Source organism: Poecile atricapillus, chromosome 3 (assembly GCF_030490865.1).
Source record: "Poecile atricapillus isolate bPoeAtr1 chromosome 3, bPoeAtr1.hap1, whole genome shotgun sequence".
NCBI classification, from domain to species: domain Eukaryota; kingdom Metazoa; phylum Chordata; class Aves; order Passeriformes; family Paridae; genus Poecile; species Poecile atricapillus.
In genome coordinates, this window is record NC_081251.1 from 69,683,394 (window position 1) to 69,701,760 (window position 18,367).

Consider the following 18,367-nt stretch of genomic DNA (forward strand, 5'->3'; position numbering starts at 1 on the left):
CCTAAGGAAAAAAAAGGAAAAGTTTCTGGCTTGACAGCAAAGTCCCTCTTCCACAATACAGTGATTCCACCCTAACTTTTAGGGATCACAGTACCACAATCTAAGGGCCACATGGAGGGACACACAAGCTCAGCAACTAACCAAAGAAACACAGCACAGACTCAGGAAAAAAAATTGAGATGCAGAAAATAATTTTGTAAGCTTTTTATATGACTGCTTCTGCCACTGTACTAGACCTCTTCCAGTGTAGATTTGGAGGACCTTGACTCAGAGGAAGCTTTGTTAGTACTGTAATCATGGAGTATCTGCATTGTCACTGCTTCATAGGTCTCCACTGTGCTAAGTGAGAGTATAAACCTCTTGAAAATGTGTTCTTTATTTTGAACTCCTGGTGCTCTTTGAAACACTTTTATACTTAAAATTTATGTAATTGTATCAGTGTTCTAAGAATAGTTACACTTATTTTTGGAAACTGCCTAGGAGGATACATCACATCTAAACTATTTATTTATTCCCTGAAATAGATACCAGGTGACATTATAGAATAAAATTGTCATTTTAGGATTGTCTGATCTTTTATTTATTTGAAAAGGCATAAAGAGGAAGCCTCTGCAGAAAAATAAAAACACGATACAGGAATTAGTGAGTCATGATAGGGATGGTATTTCTCAGAGCTCCTTTATGCTGTAATTCTACAAAGACCTACTCTTCAGGTGTATGCTAGAACAAAGTAAACCAAACAAAATCATAGTTATCTAGCATCAGACTACTTCAAGAGGCAATCACAGGATAATATGGAATTATTGTACTTCAAATATATCATACCTTAGTATGTCTCATACGCAAAAATTACAGAACTGAAACTGAAATGAAAGACAAAATCATTTGCCATAAAATTTCCTACCTGTCAAAATTACCCATATTTTTGAATATAATTCTGCCAGATGTTGAATCACAACCATCAAAATGATGTATGCATGTATACTGAGAACTGAAAGGGGCCGCAAATTATTTTGAACAGGCAACAGTCCTAATTAGAGATAGAAGTATAGATGTTTTAAGCAATAACTAAACTTACTAATAATTCAAGAGGAGAAAATGTGGGCCACAGAGTGATTATAACTAACTCCATATAATTAAAAGTAATCATTGATTATACTTTAGGTTTATTAGTACAAAATACTTTAAAATATTTCAGAAAAATAGAAAAACTTCAGAAATAAGACTATCCAAAACAAACAAACTTGTTCTTATTTTGCTTGTTTATCAAATAAAGTTCCTGAACAGCAGTATATTTCAGAAGAACAAATCTGTTTTTATGAAGCACTTAGAGGCAATATCTTGCTGCATTCCACAGCTACAGGATCATGTCCAGGAGGTCATGGATTCTGGTGACCAGCATGGAACTCAATGAGACAGGCTTCTGCGGTAAGAAACCACTTATTCACTTATTCAACACACTTCACACTTATTCAACACAGGAACAAACTCAGCTTAAATCAGAGACAGAGAACTCAGAACAGAGGCAGGGTGGGGGTTTTATGGGGCAGAGCTGGGGTGGAGTTTAAGGTTGGGGACAGAGCAAGGGAGAAACCCCAGGGGCACAAAACCAACCAGAACACCCTGGACTGCCACCCCACGAGAGTCTCGGTGGGGCAACTCTTCCCGGGCTCACAGGACACATTCACTGAGGCAGAGGGTGGAATCCACTCTTCCTGGGCTTTAAAGCCACGTCTCTCTCTTTAACAGTGCTTATCTGAATATAAATTTTTGCCTCCCTGGGCAGAGGCACCTCACAATATTTCTCAGCATTGCTACAAGGAAAATAAAGGTAAAGACATATGTACTATTTGTTGCCACTAGCTCCGCTTCTTTTGGGGTTTTAGACAGATATGGGAAAGGCATAAAGAAATAGAGAATACTGCACACACCGCAGAAAGAAATACAATTTTCTGATTTGATTATAGGCACTGCTCTGCAGATTAAGAAATTAACCATATTCTTCCCATGTTATGGGACAGAAAGATGCATCATGTGAATGCACAAGTGGAGCAAATCAACTTTTTCTTTATCTGCAGCTTCACACTCAATTGTTGTGTTTTACATATAATGTTAGACTTGTTGAAAAGAGACAGATTTTTAGTGTGTTCTTAAGCACTGAAGTTCATTACTGAAGTGTTTGATCACCCCATAAATCTGAAATTACATTGCAATTACATTTTTAAAAGGAATTTTGCAGGACTTAGACTGAAGTAAGGGCAAACACTATAGAATCCTACTTCTTTATCACCTTAATTTTTCCTCACTTTCAGGCTGAGGATAATAATAGCAGTGATCAAGCTGTAATGACTATCACATGGTAATTAAAACCTGAAATGATCACATTTTAAGTATCAGCATTATGAACTATCTTCTGCATTCAAAAACTATTTCCTCGTCTGAAATGAGAAATATCCATGAAGTATTGGTCACCAGCTCTATAAGAAAACTCTGAGGTTTTTCTCATTAACATTTACATATTCATTGAAGAATTTTGCTATGAGAGCTTCTAGAGTCTTGTCCTTATCTTTAAAAATGAGAATAAATAAAATAAAAAACACATTTCTATTTGCAAATAAAGAAAACTCATTTTGATGAGTGAGTTAATGAATAGCACTTCCTTTGTCATAGAAATGAAGCTACTCAGTATGCTGCATTAAACAAACTATTCTAAAATACCATTCGGTAACATTTAGCAACATTTAGCCTGAAGGTAGAAATAAATTATACTACACTGCCCTATCGAAAAGAAGCTTAGGGCAGATGTTACAAGAGCAAATAAAGAGGACTGATGCAATCACTCCACTGAGACATGCCACTCACTGTCAGTCTTCTCACTATTTTTATTTTTTAGTTAACAAAGAGAGACACATACCAATTTGCCATCACTACTTCCATTCCAGGATTCCTTGAGTCAAGAAAATAACCATAAATTAAATTCTAAACTGCTGTGACAGGTAGGCCTGAAATTAATCCCAGATTAGTAGCCTTGAAGGAGTGGGCATACATACTCTGTCCTAAAGAATTTCTTGTAATTACAGAAAAAAAAAAACAGTGATGAAAAACCCAACATATTTAATTCACAATGCTTTTAAACCATGAAAAATTATAATAAATTATCAAAAAGAAATCACTATTCCTTTTGTGTCTGGTAAGTGAAATCAGACTTGAACAATATGGAAAAGAAAATACAAAAGGCTCATATCCAAAGTTTATCTCAACAATATTCATTCTTATGAGTAATACATCTCATCACATCTTTCAAACATCTGTACTATGACAGACAATTCAACAATATTCATTACTATTATTCTGTTATAAGCTAGAAACCTACCTTCTTTGTTCTTCTCCATGTTCACCCGAAGGGACTGTCAAACATTCATCCATGTGACCATGCAATAACCTCAGAACATCCCCTCCTATCAGGTAACCTTGAATAAACAGAGAAAACCAAGTACATTTCTCTAAACACAACAATATGTAAAACTATAGTTCAAACTGTAATGTTCAAACTGTAATAAACACTACCAGGTTGATTTCAGCTTTTTATGTTTGACATTTTTATATGACTTTAAAAAAAGAGTCAGAAGAAGGGGAAGATATCTCATACCCTGGGGAGCCAGGGGAACATTGCCAAATGAAAAAAACTCCAAGTCAGCAGCTAGGGAAGGATGGACCAGGATAAAGAGAAGCCAGAAGCAGGGGATCCTACCTAGTTACCAAAACTCCAGAAAAGACTGAGCCAACCAAAACAAGGAACCAATTATTCCTCTCCCAGATAACAACAGAAAAAGCCAGAAACTTTCCCCTTACCAACTCACTTTGCATTTTATTTAAGAAAAAGAATTCCAGTTAACGTACAAAGACTTAGTTAGTTAGTTCATTAGTTTTAAAGCACTTTTTTGAGTATCTGGAAGTTCTCTGTGAGAGAAACTTCTTGAAAGATTAATTCTAAGCTCTACTTGACAGAAAATTCAAAACCAATAGTCATGATCTATTTGGACTCCAAAGAGAAACTCCTACATTGCAAATACCTCCACTGCACGTGCAGGTTCACAGCCAAACACTTGGCTTCACAGTGTACAGTTGTGTGTGTGTTCACAAACTAAAGCACAGACCATACACACAGCATCACAATATTTGAAGTCCCAGGACTGAGCAGCCAGAAGCTGAAAATAAGGCCATAATTTGAAACAGTAAAGATATTAACAAAGCAGATCTTTTTTCATAGGTCTTTTTCAATTAGAGATGTGACATTAAAAAATAATATTTTATGTTATCCTACAAATATTGTATTATAATCAACTGAAGCAGCAACTGAAGAAGACTAAACTTGGTAAGTTTTAAGCACAATTTAATGGTATTTTTTCAGTCTGGCAAGCTAAATGTAAACACTGCTTTGTTTCCTAAACTCACCTTCCCTTCTTGCTAAAAACAGTTAATATCAAATTCTACATTTGAGTGGGATGCCATAACATAAATGCTTGGCTTTAGCATTATAGCAACAAGATTTAAAAAACGTTATACCTGGAGTTATATTTTGAAGCAATGTTCATACTAATAAGTAATGCTGTGAAGTAAGACAGATCTGTACAGGGAAATGGTGTTGAAGACCCTTCAGTCACACTGCACACCTTTCATGAATTTATTTTGAAACAACATGAAATCTTTTTCCTGAATATATCGGGCAATATTTCAGGATATATATTATAAGCCTTTGAGATCAGTATAAAATTGGAGCTTATGTAGCAAATTTTAGCACTGATTTTTTAAAATCTTGATTTTGACACAGCAGTATATGCCCAGGTAACTGTTGTTACATTGATTACTTTTTACATGGACCTGTGTCAATGTAATTCTATAATTTAGGTTTTGTTTTTAAAGTGACCCCCATCTACTTCATTGTGCAGAATTAGCAGAATTCTTGATTTAACTCTAAAGCTCTGTTTCAGCTTAAACAATAAATGAACTTCTGCATAAGCCAATTTTACAGAAATGCATGTAAAAAGAAAAAATTCTTTGAAGTACCTCCAATATCCTAGTTCATCTTACAGACTAATTATCTATTATTTTCACTTCAAAATAATTTCATTTAACTGAATAGTTTAGTTTATTAATCTATTTTAATGGGATTTTTTGATTAAGAGACGGTATTGTTGTGCAGCTATTTCCATACATTAATATTTTACCTACAAATGTCACAAAGCATTTTACAAATACTAACAAAAATAGGTTTATTTCCTTCTTCTTCCTTTTTGAGGTAATTTCCTCTGGCTTTGCAATGGTTTTAATGAGGCCATAGAGATAAGGCCTTACACAGTGAGAGATTCACTCTCCCTTCACCACAGGACTACCTTGATTACAGAAGCAGTTGCTGCTTTTTCAAGAATAAGGCCTTTGCTCTAATCCTTTCTGACACTAGCAAGCTGAGTTTCTCTAGAAAACATGTTTAGCTTAACAAAGATAATGTCTGTACCCGAGGAAAGTGAAAATGGAAAAGTGTAGCAACGAAGAGCAGGCACATACACAGATAAATGCACAGCTACGGAAAGCATATTACATCATTTTCACATTATTTCCTGGGAGTATGAGCACACAATATGACACCATGTCATTGGGGATTTCTGCTTCTCAAAGAGACTCTCAGTAGTGAGGTTCACCAGGCAGAGATGTGGCATAGCACAAATCTGGGTCTCAGCACATAAACCATGCTGGGATTTTTAGCAATGACACACCAGTGCTGCCAGCAGTGGGAGGACAAGGAGAATGGAATTACTAGGAAGGAACAAAAAGAAAAGGTCTTCTCATTAACAGAGTTTTCTCTATAAGTTTAGGACACTGCCAAACAATGCACTAGCATTTTTTAATGGTTTGTACTATAAGCTGTGTCAGAGAATCTGTACATGCATAGTGATTCTCATATGTAAAAACACAATGACTATATAAAAAAAGAGATGTTGGCAATGCTCTCCCTAAAATCTGAATTAGCAAAGTTGCAAGAACATTCCATGACTGAGTTTTAAAATATGCCAGATAAAAAGAATTGATGTGAAATTTCAGTGTATTGCCTCTTTAAAAAATAGTATCCAAAAACCACAAAATGAAACGACCTGCAGCTTTAACCTTCTTTAGATTCTATTACAACACCCACTCAAAACAGTTGGTCTGCAGTAAAGTAGAAATCATTAGGCTTTACATTGTGACAGACTTTTCAGAAAAACACTGCTCTTCTCTGTGGAACCAGTGTGGCATACATTCAGGGATCCTTGTCCTTTCAGGGTTGGAAACTATATTAAAACTCCTTCCTAATTCCTAAAAAAAAAATAAATAGTTCTTGAAAGCTGTTCTCTTTCTGTCTTTATCCTCCTCTTGTTTTTCTTTCCAGCCATATGTTACCCATAAAACCATTTCCCATCTTCAGTCTTAGGATTTCACATCCCGCTTCCAAGCCTCCTGCCCCCACTATTTACTCAGTCTCAGAAACATGTAACCATGACTGCATACATCAGTATAATTTGAGATTATACTTCAAACCAGGACCAAAAGCCATTTCAAAAAACATATTACAAATGTTATCATATCTTTAGCAAAATGAGATTTGAATGAGCTGTTCAGTATTCAGCAAAAACACAAAGAAAACTATCAGTGTTACTTTCAGTATCACCTTCCCTCTGTTTTCAGCACAGTTGCATATTTATTTATTATTTTCAATGTTTACATAGGAGAAAACCACTCCCACATTTGGCATAATAATTTGGTTTTTTAAGTATTTCATTTACTATCAGTCTTTCAATAATTAAAATTGAGTCCATCTTACCTTGGGCAACTTCACTTCCTGAACTGATTGGTGCTACGCTCCAGAGGGTCTGCTGGAAGGCTGCATCAACATGTAAGCTACCATTGCCATAAGAGAGATGCTAGAACCAGTAAAGAAGGAGGCTTTTATTTGAGGTTAATCGAAAATCTCATTACAGTATACAATAATAGTACCAAACATTCTCATGTTTCCTTCAAACATTAATTGTTCCCATTGACTTCATAAGTAAACACAAAGTTCGACCCGGGTACTCCTCAAGGGACGTTAGAAATAAAGCTAGAACAGTAAATCATATTTGCCTCAGAAAACCATACAGGAACAGGACAGAACAGAGTCAGCTGCTTGTCCTCTTAGGCTTAGAAAAAAACTCTGAAGAACTAATTGTTAAATGCTGTGGGGTTCTTACACTTGTGTTCTTCCTTCTACATACAATGGGAATTTCCATTAAGTTTGAACATTGGGATATCATCCTGATCTGTATTTCAAGTGTAACTCAGCACTTGAATATTTATTGCAGGCCACTGGCTTCCTAAAATTCCCATTAGGTCAAAGAAATTATGTAAACAAATGACTTTGTAAGTCACTTAAGACAGGTCACAAAATATATTCTTGAACAAAGTTCTGAAGATCCAAGCAGAACTGAAACAGTCTTTCCTGGAAAGGCTCACTTCCTACCCATACACTCAATGGATGCTGTTCGGCTGTGTTACTCCCCACCTTCTGCCAACGTTGCAGATCTTTGCTGTAAGTGCAACAGGTGCTGTCCTTTTTCAGAATTCTGTGTGTGAGTTTCTGTTAGTTCAGTGACACTGTCTCAAAAATTCTTATCTCAAAAGCATCTTTGCATCTTTCTTAAATCATCCATACAAAATCCTTTGTTTCTCCCACACCATGAGGCACTTCCATAGACTGTCAATGCCAAACAACCTTACAGAAGATTATGGAACCAAGCATTCTGCGAATAAGCAGCTGTTCCGACACATATTACTTATCTTACCAGGTATTAATTTTTCAAGTGCAGTAATATTTACATGTTTTTATCAGAATTTAATTTTGTTTTATACTACTAGAAAGTAACTGTGTTTATAGAGCAGTATTGTTTCCATATGTAGGGACCAACATGAACAACTTCTGGGTGAACTAATTAACGAGACAGAAGACAAAAATGTCAGTGGAAGTCGGAAAAGAGGGTAGATTCTCATGACATGTTGCTGACATGTCTCTTCAGAGTACTTGCAATTTTTATCCATTCACTGGATTCCAGTTCTGACTTTAACCCAGTGTCTCAAGGTGAATCACCAGGGAATTATAACCTTAAAAAATACAGTTCAAATAATACAACATATGACTTCCAAAGCAGAACAGATTCTGCAATTCCCTTCTTATCCTCACTTCCCTAGATTCCTTCCAGCATCCTTAAATTTAGAATAGACAGCAGGGGTCCTACATTTACAATTCCATAAATTATGGTGTTCACTCCCCAGAACCAGTCATAGAAAACAGTAAAAGGAAGCTTTGACCATGTAGAGAAAATACCCTTTTAAGGTATATGTTAAGGGATATCCAAGAATTCAATTATGTTAAATGTATTGAAAAAAACCCCAAAATATTAGAGAGGCCAGTATTTACCCTGGCATTGCCTAAGTTTTAACAATCTCAATGTTGTTTTAAAGCAATCTGCTCTCTGTCTGCAACTTACTGGAGTTTATCTGCTTGGTTTTGTACTTTCAGGACAATAAAGCTATCAAAATGAAACAAGTTCCATAACGCAATGTCCAGGATGTGGGCATGACACTCACACTGGCACTAAGCAGCCTCCAAAAGTGCTACACAGATATTTGCTACCTGGCATATCAGTGCATCTGGCAGAAGAGGAAGGTTGCCATCATTGGTGAGAACCACATGCACAGCATGTCTTTTGGGTATGTAGTAACATTTGGAAAGCAGAAATATGTTTGGTTTAGGAACCCTGCTATTCATTCTTATCTTCATATGGGTCTTCCCCACTACATGCAGGTTGTCTCAACCAAATAATATATTTTCTACACCAGTCCAGGCTCAAGAAAAGAGCTAGATTTGTCTTCCCTACTGACAGACTGATAATCTCCGAAACCAGCATTTAACCTGCAATAGGGTTTTTATCACTTTTCAGATTTAAATCATGGTATTTTATGTATATGGGTTAACACTGCAGTCCACAGGCAATTTATCTCAGGGATAAACTCCAAGACTCATCTCTGAGAATACTGCAGGTTTCCCAACTGAATTTAATGACATATTGTAAACTCTATATTGCTCTGCAGCAAAGTAACATAATCATAACTCTGTCCCTAGGTCTTCAAAAAGAACACAGTGTATTTAAGCTCACTGAAGAGCTTGGGAATCAGACGGTAATTTCCACAAGAACCCTTTAGCAGTGATTGCTGCAGCATAGATGCATTTACAAGAGCTCTGAATAACTAGAGCTTTTGAATTTCACAGTCTGCATGAAAGTTTCTCTTCTCTAAAACATGCACACATGAATAGACAAAAATATAAAGAAAGGAAAACTTTTGCTTCGGGCATCTTTTTGGCTAAGGTGTGCCAATATTGACAGCTTATCTAGCAATATCTGTTTTTATCTGCAGTTTGATAACTCTCCCTTCAATCTCAGGCCATGTGAAATAGCAAGAATGGCTAAAAAAAAATAAACATTATTTACTGGTAGATTTTGAAAGATAATTATAAAGCATTGCAGTTCTCAGAATGCTTAAATACTGCACAACCACAGCATCAACCACACTCCTTCAGACTTCTTAGTACCAGCTGGTGCAGAGATAGATGGAAGCTATTTCCTTTCCTGTACACAGAGACTCTGACAGCCCTTGAGTCCTGACTTTAAATTACTACACTGATGCCGACAGAAAAGCAGCTCCAAACAATTTAGGCACTTATCCTCAACTGACCCAAGAACCTCTGAGATGTTCCAAGTCTTGAACAGACACCGTTCCCACAACAGGTACACAAGAATGTATCTACAACTAAAGCAAACCAAAAAAGTAACAAAACAAAACAAACTATACTCCTTTTCATTTTTTTCATTTTTTTTTCTTTTTAATTACAAAGAGAAAAACATTTTGCATCAAAAATCCAATGAATTAGCAAACTTCTGTAAAAACTCAAAGGTTAAACTAGATACACAATCTTTTGAAACAAAACTGCTTAACTTCCTGTTTATGACATGACATTTCTATTCAAATTTATTACCTGAGTAATTTAAAAATTATTCTGTTACAGAGAATTATATTGAAACAAAACAAATACAACTTTTATTCACAATGAAGGGAGATACTGGACAGAACTACAAGTAATAACTGCATCTGTATGAAATTTTTATAGAATTAGGGGTTTGTGCTTACATTTTATAGTGGCAATATATCTATATTCATTGAAACATCTATGAACACTTTGAAAAAGTTTGAATAAAAATGGGTAAACTTACACTGCTGAACAAAATATTAGTATCTAAATTTTGACGCAAAGTAGGTAAAGCCTAGAAAATTGCCATAGGGTTTAAAGTACAAAAAAAGTCTTGGTTTCTTTACATTTCTCCAGAGTGCTTAAACAGTTGGCCTGCAAATCCAAAAGCAAAGGGAATTTTTTCATTGATAAAGACAGAAAATTGCAGCAATGTCCTAAGTGATTCCAACTCCTTCTCTCAGCATAAATTTACCATCAGTAAAGGGAGAGAAGAAGATAAAACCCACAAATACTTGAAAATTTACCACTACAATGAAAACCATTTATTTTGCTACCACATAGCTGAGCACAGGTAATTGCAGATGCATGGCAGGAAAAGAATAAGGGATCCACGCATAGTTAGAAGGGGGTAGTTAGCATTCCCCCTCTTCATAATAGCTTTCCTTCTGCACTGTATCATGAAAAGCCTGAGGCACATCAGCTATGATGCTTCCAAGCGACAATAATTTTGCATGATTAGTCACAAGAGCTTTCATTAGCAAAGTATTAATTTTACAGAAGCAAGCATCAAAAGTTAGGAAATGTCAAACTAAGTACCCTATGGAAAAATAATGGCTTCTAGTGAACACATCACACTACAGTCTTCAATGGCATGATATTATTTTCTGAATGTGTGCTGCCTCATTGTATATACAGGATAATGGAGCTCACTTTGTCAACAGCTGCTCAGTGCTTTTTTTTCCCCCTCAATCTTTCTGCAGCCTCATGCTTTATTCAATATAGTCAATCCTTCAAAGCTTTGAAAAGAGAGTTATTAATTTCTTCATAGGCTTTCTCTTGCACCAATTACAGTATTTCACAAAACACAACAAATATTAATGATTTCATTTTCTCAATGAGATCCCAGAGAAGTAGCATTATAGCCCATTTTACGTTGAGGAGGACAGATATAGAGATTAAACTAAAAAATTTTCATTTATTTAGGATGCCCAAGTTGAGGTGACTGTAGTTATGTAATGTATTGACTCTAGATATGTAGTTTATTGGTCAAGCCACATCTTACATTCGCCTCAGCTGCAGGTATCTGGACTGAGCAACTGTGAGGTTTTAACCTCTACTAAAAGGATGAGATGCAAGAGACATGACTCCAGAAAGGAATATTCCCAGTAAGGGATGAGTTGTGACCTCTTGAAAGCAAGCCTAGCATTCAAGATCACCTACTCAGCAAATTCTACAGCAGAGTCTAGTACTGAATCTAATTCTCCAGGAATATAATTGCACCAATCCTCCAAATGCAATTCCCAGCTTGAAATTTCATCTTCAGGGTTGCTTCATACCACAGGCTTCCCTGCTACACAGCCCTGATACATCCACTGAACATTTATCATCACTGAAACAGCATTCCATAAAAAGTCAGTGTGACTGTATACTTAGGAGATTTCATAAAAATATACCAGTACCATAATTTTTGCATTTTCAAATGTCTGTGATTTTTAAATTTTTTTTTTTTTAAAAATATTTTCATGTTATCATTTATATGTAATTTTCCTAAATTAAAAATAAAAAAGGTAAAAAAAAATCCACTATTACAGTTTTCTACCTGTGGTTCATGTGGGTAACTTGAAAACCATTTTTAGAAACCTCCTTTTCATACTGGTATAAAAATCATGACAGGAATTGGCTGTCATCAATAGTTTCTGGTCATAGTTAGCATCCAGCCTAATTGCTCCAGGCCTCTACCACTCTCTTTCCCTTTCCAAACCTTTACTTCTTCCCTGTGAGGGTGGTGAAGCAGTGGCACAGAGAGACTAGGGCTGCCCCACCCCTGGAAGTGTTCAAGGCCAGGTTGGATGGGGCCCTGAGCAACCTGCTCTAGTGGAAGGTGTCCCTGCACATAGCAGGGAGGCTGGAACTAGATGATCTTCCAGGCTCTTCCCAATCCAAACATAGAATCTGTGATTCTATGTCTCTCATCCAGCCAAACCAGCTTCCTGACCTAATCACAGTCCACATTACCACCCAAAATTAGGACCTCCTCTTGCTTCAAAAGGTTCTCTTCAGACCTACAAGCCTAAGCAGGGTCCTTTAGCTTTTTTTCTTGCTCAAACTCTTCCTTGCCACACCAGCCAGCATTAGACTTCTTTCCAGAATCTCACAACTCCTAACTCTCAATACTTTTTTAATTTCTTGGTCTCATTCTGGATCTTTGTCCAGCAGTTTGTTTCTCCCCAGAAAGCTCTGTTCTCTACAGATCTCTCTTGTCATCCTTCATTTCCAGTCTCACTCCACTGGTTCTTCTCTCAATTCTCCCTGCCAAAACCATGCAGTTTTTCTGTCCTGAATTTTGAACACAACTTTAACCAGTGGGTGCCTACTCTTCCCTTGTCACCAGCTTCTTGTCCCAGACAATTTGTTAGTCCCTACCTGCCTGCCTTCAGTTGACAATCTTTTCAGCCGCTCATCAAGTCCCACTCAGTTTCCCTCCTTCCCAATTCAGTCCCACTCCTGTCACTGATACATCACCTGCCTTTTGTTCCTTCTACTTTGTCACAGCTTCTTCCTCCACATATCTTAAATGACAGGAGATCAGCAGCAGCACACACAACACTGAGCTCTCAGCTGTCAATACAGTGCCTGGTTTCATTCCTGCCTTGAGCAATCCATTTCAAGGAATATGTGCTCCCACCAAGGCTGGCATGTATTTAATTATTCACTGTACACGGAGTTTAAACAGTTCATTAACACACAGGAGGTGCTAGCTTATGTAAAATAGACAAAGCCATCAGACTTTTACCTACTCAAAAGAAATTTAAACACTTTTCCCTGGTCATGATCAAGCTCCATTGTCTCAGGAGGATGTTTCTTTACTAAGTTGAACCAGGGAGAGGCTTGTTGCCTTTTTATTAATTTTCTTGGGTTTTTTGGTTTGGTTTGGCATTTTTTTGTTTGGTTCGTTGGTTTTGGGGGTTTTTTTATAAGTTACCAAGAAGTACAAAAGAAAATTACATCATTTTTTGTTAATTATGTGGCTTTTTTCTCTTTCCTTTCTTTGAGATAAATAACATCTGATCTTTTCTGGATGAAATAAAAAAATTATCTCAGACTAAAAAAACAAAACAAACAAACAGAAAGAAAAGGAAAAAAAACCCCACAGAAATAGATGCTACTAATTCCAGTAAGTGATTTTTTACATCACAACCCCTTTATTATAAGCACTTGGAAGAAGGCCTCCATAAGGCAGAGCAGCTTGACAACCTTAATTATTGTGAAGTCCTACCAGCCTCCACAATAACATGTGAAATCATTGTATAAAGACTCCATGGGAACTGCATTATGATCAGTGTAACAGAGCAGCTCAACACCATCTTGCTTCCACTAATTTCAGTTTTTCTTATGCAGATTAAAATTATTTTTTACAAAAACCTTTTGTATAATTTTTCAGCAAAGAGAAATGATAGAATTGTGAATTTACACAGAAAAAAGTAAAGTCCAATACTGAGTTTCATACTTTTAGAGAAAATGTGAAAGAATAATTTTTCTTTACATTTCAAAAAAAAAAAAAACAAACCAACCCTCACACACTACTGTGTCCCCTGATACTACTGAACGAAGAAGTGATACAGATATTTAGAAGCTGAGCTAAGCATATAATAATAAGAGAAATAAAATTAGGAGCTGAAAATAAACAGTGTATGTAAAAGGATACAGAGGCAGTGCCTTTGCAACACTGAGGAACCTGTCCTCCTTTCCAGGAGTAATGGCATATATCAGTTCCACATTTAAAATAGTTAAATCTAATTTGGATGCTATTATTTCTGAAAGGGAACTCTGCAATCAGTTCCCAATTAGTTTCTTGTTAGTTTTCAGTAGCCAAAAAAAAATAAAAAAAATAAATAAAAAAGGTCATCTCAATCAAATGTTAAGGCTTGTTCAGCTGCAGGTCAACAATGCAGTCACTGAGACAGTAACTCAGTAACTAAATATAAATGACAGGGTATATACAGCTGTTGTATTGTACTGAAATCTGTGCAGTGTAGATTCAAAGCTCAGGGGGTTTCCCTCTTTCCTGACTTCTCAGCCAGAATAACACTGACCTGATGGATAACAATTTTCAGTTTTTTCTTCATTTATGCATTTTGTATTTCAATTTCACGTCTAAGGATTTTTTCTCAAATTATGTTTAAAAGCTATTTAGAGACTTCAAGAATGTGAAAGAAATTGCAATTAATTGAACTTCAAAGTTACTGAAAATTAGCAATATTGAAAGCAATCAGGATATGTAGTTAAGAGGAGGCACAGGCAAACCTCAGTGCTGAGGTAGATACTACTATGTACAAGATGGGGAAACATGCTGGAAATATTACATCTGTTCTTTATCAGGCTGTACTGTCTCAAGAAAGGAAACACAGAAACTCCGGTTTGAACTTAAATGGTCGCAATATTTATAGCAGAACATCTTTTTGCTCTCTGCTAACTGGATTCAGTAGAGCCAAGTTCCTTCTCTGAAGTATTTGGCAATAGTGCAACTCCCACATTATATAATGCCATGAGCACTTATGTAAGTGCTTTTCTTCAGAAATGTTACACAGGATAATAAGGATCCAAAATCCCATTGTCTAGGTAGATAATGAGAGTCCGAGCAAGTGAATGACTTGCCCTGGGACATTGCTGTGAACCAAAAGTTAAAATCCACCTCTCCGGACCTTTAGCTTATGATTTTAACACTGACCTTCCTATCAGTTTAGTACTTGTTTGGTGTAAGTAAAAAGTATTTTTTGGGGGAAAAAATAGAGCCAATTGTGCCAAAATATTTTATTTTGTGGAAAGAAGAAAAGGGGTACTACAGCAAAGTCCTGATATTTTGCTAATACATAAGAGTGTTGCCATACAAATGAGGTCTAAACAAAAATCTACTGATTCCACTGAGACCATAGTGTCAAAGTCAATGTTAAATTAATTAAGCTAAAGCCAGACAACTGGAAGACCAACTTAAGAAACTGACATAGCTCTTCTCTCCTCTTGCATTATACAAATTCAACTAAGAGCTGACTACATTTTGAGAAAGCCATGCCCCATGAATGAACTCTATTCATCTGTTATTTTTACACGCACATCTTTGCCCCAGGATGGTTAACCTATTTTTCTTCATTCAGAAAGAATTAGCAAATTGCTTGAAAACATAGAGCAATACTGCAATGTACAAAGGTGACATCACAGTCCTATTCCCAACAGCATACTTACATAAAACATTTGATGGAGAAATTACATTTTCCTAAGATTTTAATTGTAGAGTATGCAACATACATAAACCCAGCCCTCAGCAAACTGACAAGCATTCTTTTCTGTCAAGGAATCTATATGAGGAATTCCACTCCCTTAGAAAAAGTATTCTTCAACTGGATTCAACAGAGCTTATTTGGTCTCAGTATCAGAGCAGATTCACAAAAATAACTTAATCTCTCCACAGTTCTAGCTATTGTAAGGGTTATCAGTCGCTACATTCTTTTAAGAGTTGTACAAAATAGCAGCTGCAACATGACACTCCACTCAACATGTTAACAATGAATTGTGAATATTTTCAAACTTAAATCCTTTGAAGTTATTTTTGTAAACAGTCAAATGAATTAAGACAAAGTTTAAGACAGAAAAACAGCTTTCATGAAAAAATTCACTTATTGGTAAATCACTGATTATTCTTTATCAACTGTTTCAATTTTCATAAAAGCTTTATTGCTTTATTGACAGTGCTAATATAATTACTGAATAGGTAGCTAAACTACAAGTATTTTTATGGTTGTCGAGCTACATAGTTTACCAGCTCTTGAAAAACATTTGTTCATAAAAATGTGTGAGTGCATGCAAGAGAAAAATTAATTTTCTGAATTCTTGCTCCATCTTATCGTCAAACCAGAGCTGTATAACTGAAGTAGGCTTAACTATTCATTACAATCTAGCTCTAAAATACTTAAAGACTGTAATACAGTGTTATTTCTCTCTGCACTGAAAATATTATTTATTTTTAGTATATTGATATTTTACATGGAACATTATGCATGCATTAACAACACATCTTAAGAAGAATCAGTCTCTGCAGACAGAATTGTGCCTCTTGCTGTATAAAAGTACATGTGACAGCCTTGAGAATCAACAGCTGAGGCACAAACCCGAAATAATAGGCTGAACTGATTATTAGTAATTAGAGGCCAGGATGTGCCTACATAGAGACACAATCTGTACCAAAATTTAACTTCAGCAACTCAATTCAGCAATTCAAAGAAATCCAGTGTCTCTATTAGGGACCATTAATCAGATTTTTCCAAAATTCAGTCCACAACAAGTTGTTTTTTCACTATGTATAGTTACAATTCTCATAAAATTAATTATTTTAAATAATTTTAAAATGCAAAGATGATCAGAAAGTTTTCGGAATATCAAATTACAAAAAACTCATTAAATGAGCTATTGAGTTTGTAATCAGAAGTTACACTTAATATTCTAACAATTATATTATCATTTCCCTATATGTTTCCAATAGAAGGGAGAATATTTTCAATTTTATAATTGATGTCTTATTAAACTATTCACTTTTTTCTTAAATATTTAAAAAATAAAAAAAAAACTTAAAAAAAAAAGGGAATAGTGAAAGTGCTGACCTGCCTCATTACAGAACAAATGGAAGATCCTTTCATGAAGAAGAATGTTGTGTAAACCAGTAATAAGAAGCAGCTAACACAGTAACTTGTAAAATATTTCAATTTAATCATTATTTTAATTATATTTAATTATGACATGTCAGTAGCTCTATATATTACACTGTACATAATCTCAATAAAATATGGACCTTTTCAGCCCACAAATCCTATGTACTTTCGTTAGACATCCCAAAATTTGGTACAAAGTTTTAATATATATGGTAGTGCTGTTAACCTATGAACACTCATATGGATTCTAAACATCTTAATCATACAATTTGGAAATTAGTTCTTTTTTCTGTATTTGCATATTTTCATCTAAGTAAATTTTTAAAACTCCTATTCCACTACCAAAATGAGCCAAAATTAGATTAGTCATATATCAAAGTCACAATTTTCCAGATTTTCAGTGTGTTGTTTTGCAAAATATTATTTTAAAAAACAGTTTAAGCACCTTAAATTTTAGTTTTAGGAGGTGGAAATGGAAGCCAGATTTTCATTAACTCTTTTTTTCTTGTAGAAAAACCATTGCACAGATAATTTATAAAACTTACCAAATATCTTTCTGAAGAGACACTGACTAAAATCAGATCATCTCCTACACGCACTTTTTCTCCTTCAGATCGTTGTTTGGAAGCAGGATGTATGGTCCACCAGCAAGCCTCACCTAATATCAATATTGAGTAACAGCACAGAATAAAACAAGAAAGGCCCAGTGTTACTGACATTACTGTCACACTTGTTTCAGCCTTAAAAGTTCTGATCCTGTTTTCACTGGGTTAAACCAAGTGTCCATGTGTTTTCCATAACTAGTATCATTCCTGCATCACCCTGTTAGAAACTCAGCTCTAAATAATACACATAAACAAAAGACTAAAACCACTGGAACAGTGATTCCAAAGTTGAATAAGATGATGGCTCTGTGCTCTCTAGGCAACCTCTCCAAGCCACTTTTGCTAAAGTGATTCCCTGTCACCTTCATTACAGATTCAGGAAAAGACATTGAAGAATATTCTGCTGAGAATTTGGACAAAAATATACATCAACCCATAACTAAGGGCAATGAAAATAAGCATTTACATACCACTTAAAATAATCTTTGAAAGATCACATAAATCCAAATTCAAAGATGTTCTTTTATTGACTATTAGTGCCTCTAATCTCCCAGAGTATGTGTAAGTATTAAAGTCACAAATTCTGTTCCCATGATAATTCTTGTTTTCAGATGGGCTTCTGTAACTAAAACCACGTTATTCAGAAAAGAACTCAGATCTTTGAACTGTTCAATTGTTGTAGCTGTTACTCTTACTACTCCTATCTAAAGCAAAGCTTTAAGAAACAAGCAAACAATCTAACTAAG

At 35.5% G+C, this 18,367-nt stretch overlaps 1 protein-coding gene across 4 annotated transcripts in view; it reads right to left on the minus strand.

Moving 5' to 3' along the window:
- Nucleotides 1-18,367, minus strand: part of RYR2 (ryanodine receptor 2) — a 383,162-nt gene that overhangs the window by 208,181 nt on the left and 156,614 nt on the right. For all 4 annotated transcript variants that reach the window (XM_058834705.1, XM_058834704.1, XM_058834703.1 and 1 more), the window contains 3 exons: nt 17,562-17,674; nt 6,857-6,956; nt 3,374-3,470 (listed from right to left, as the gene is read on the minus strand). In XM_058834705.1, coding sequence (XP_058690688.1) covers nt 3,374-3,470; nt 6,857-6,956; nt 17,562-17,674 — 310 coding nt within the window. The remainder of the gene's footprint in view (nt 1-3,373; nt 3,471-6,856; nt 6,957-17,561; nt 17,675-18,367) is intronic.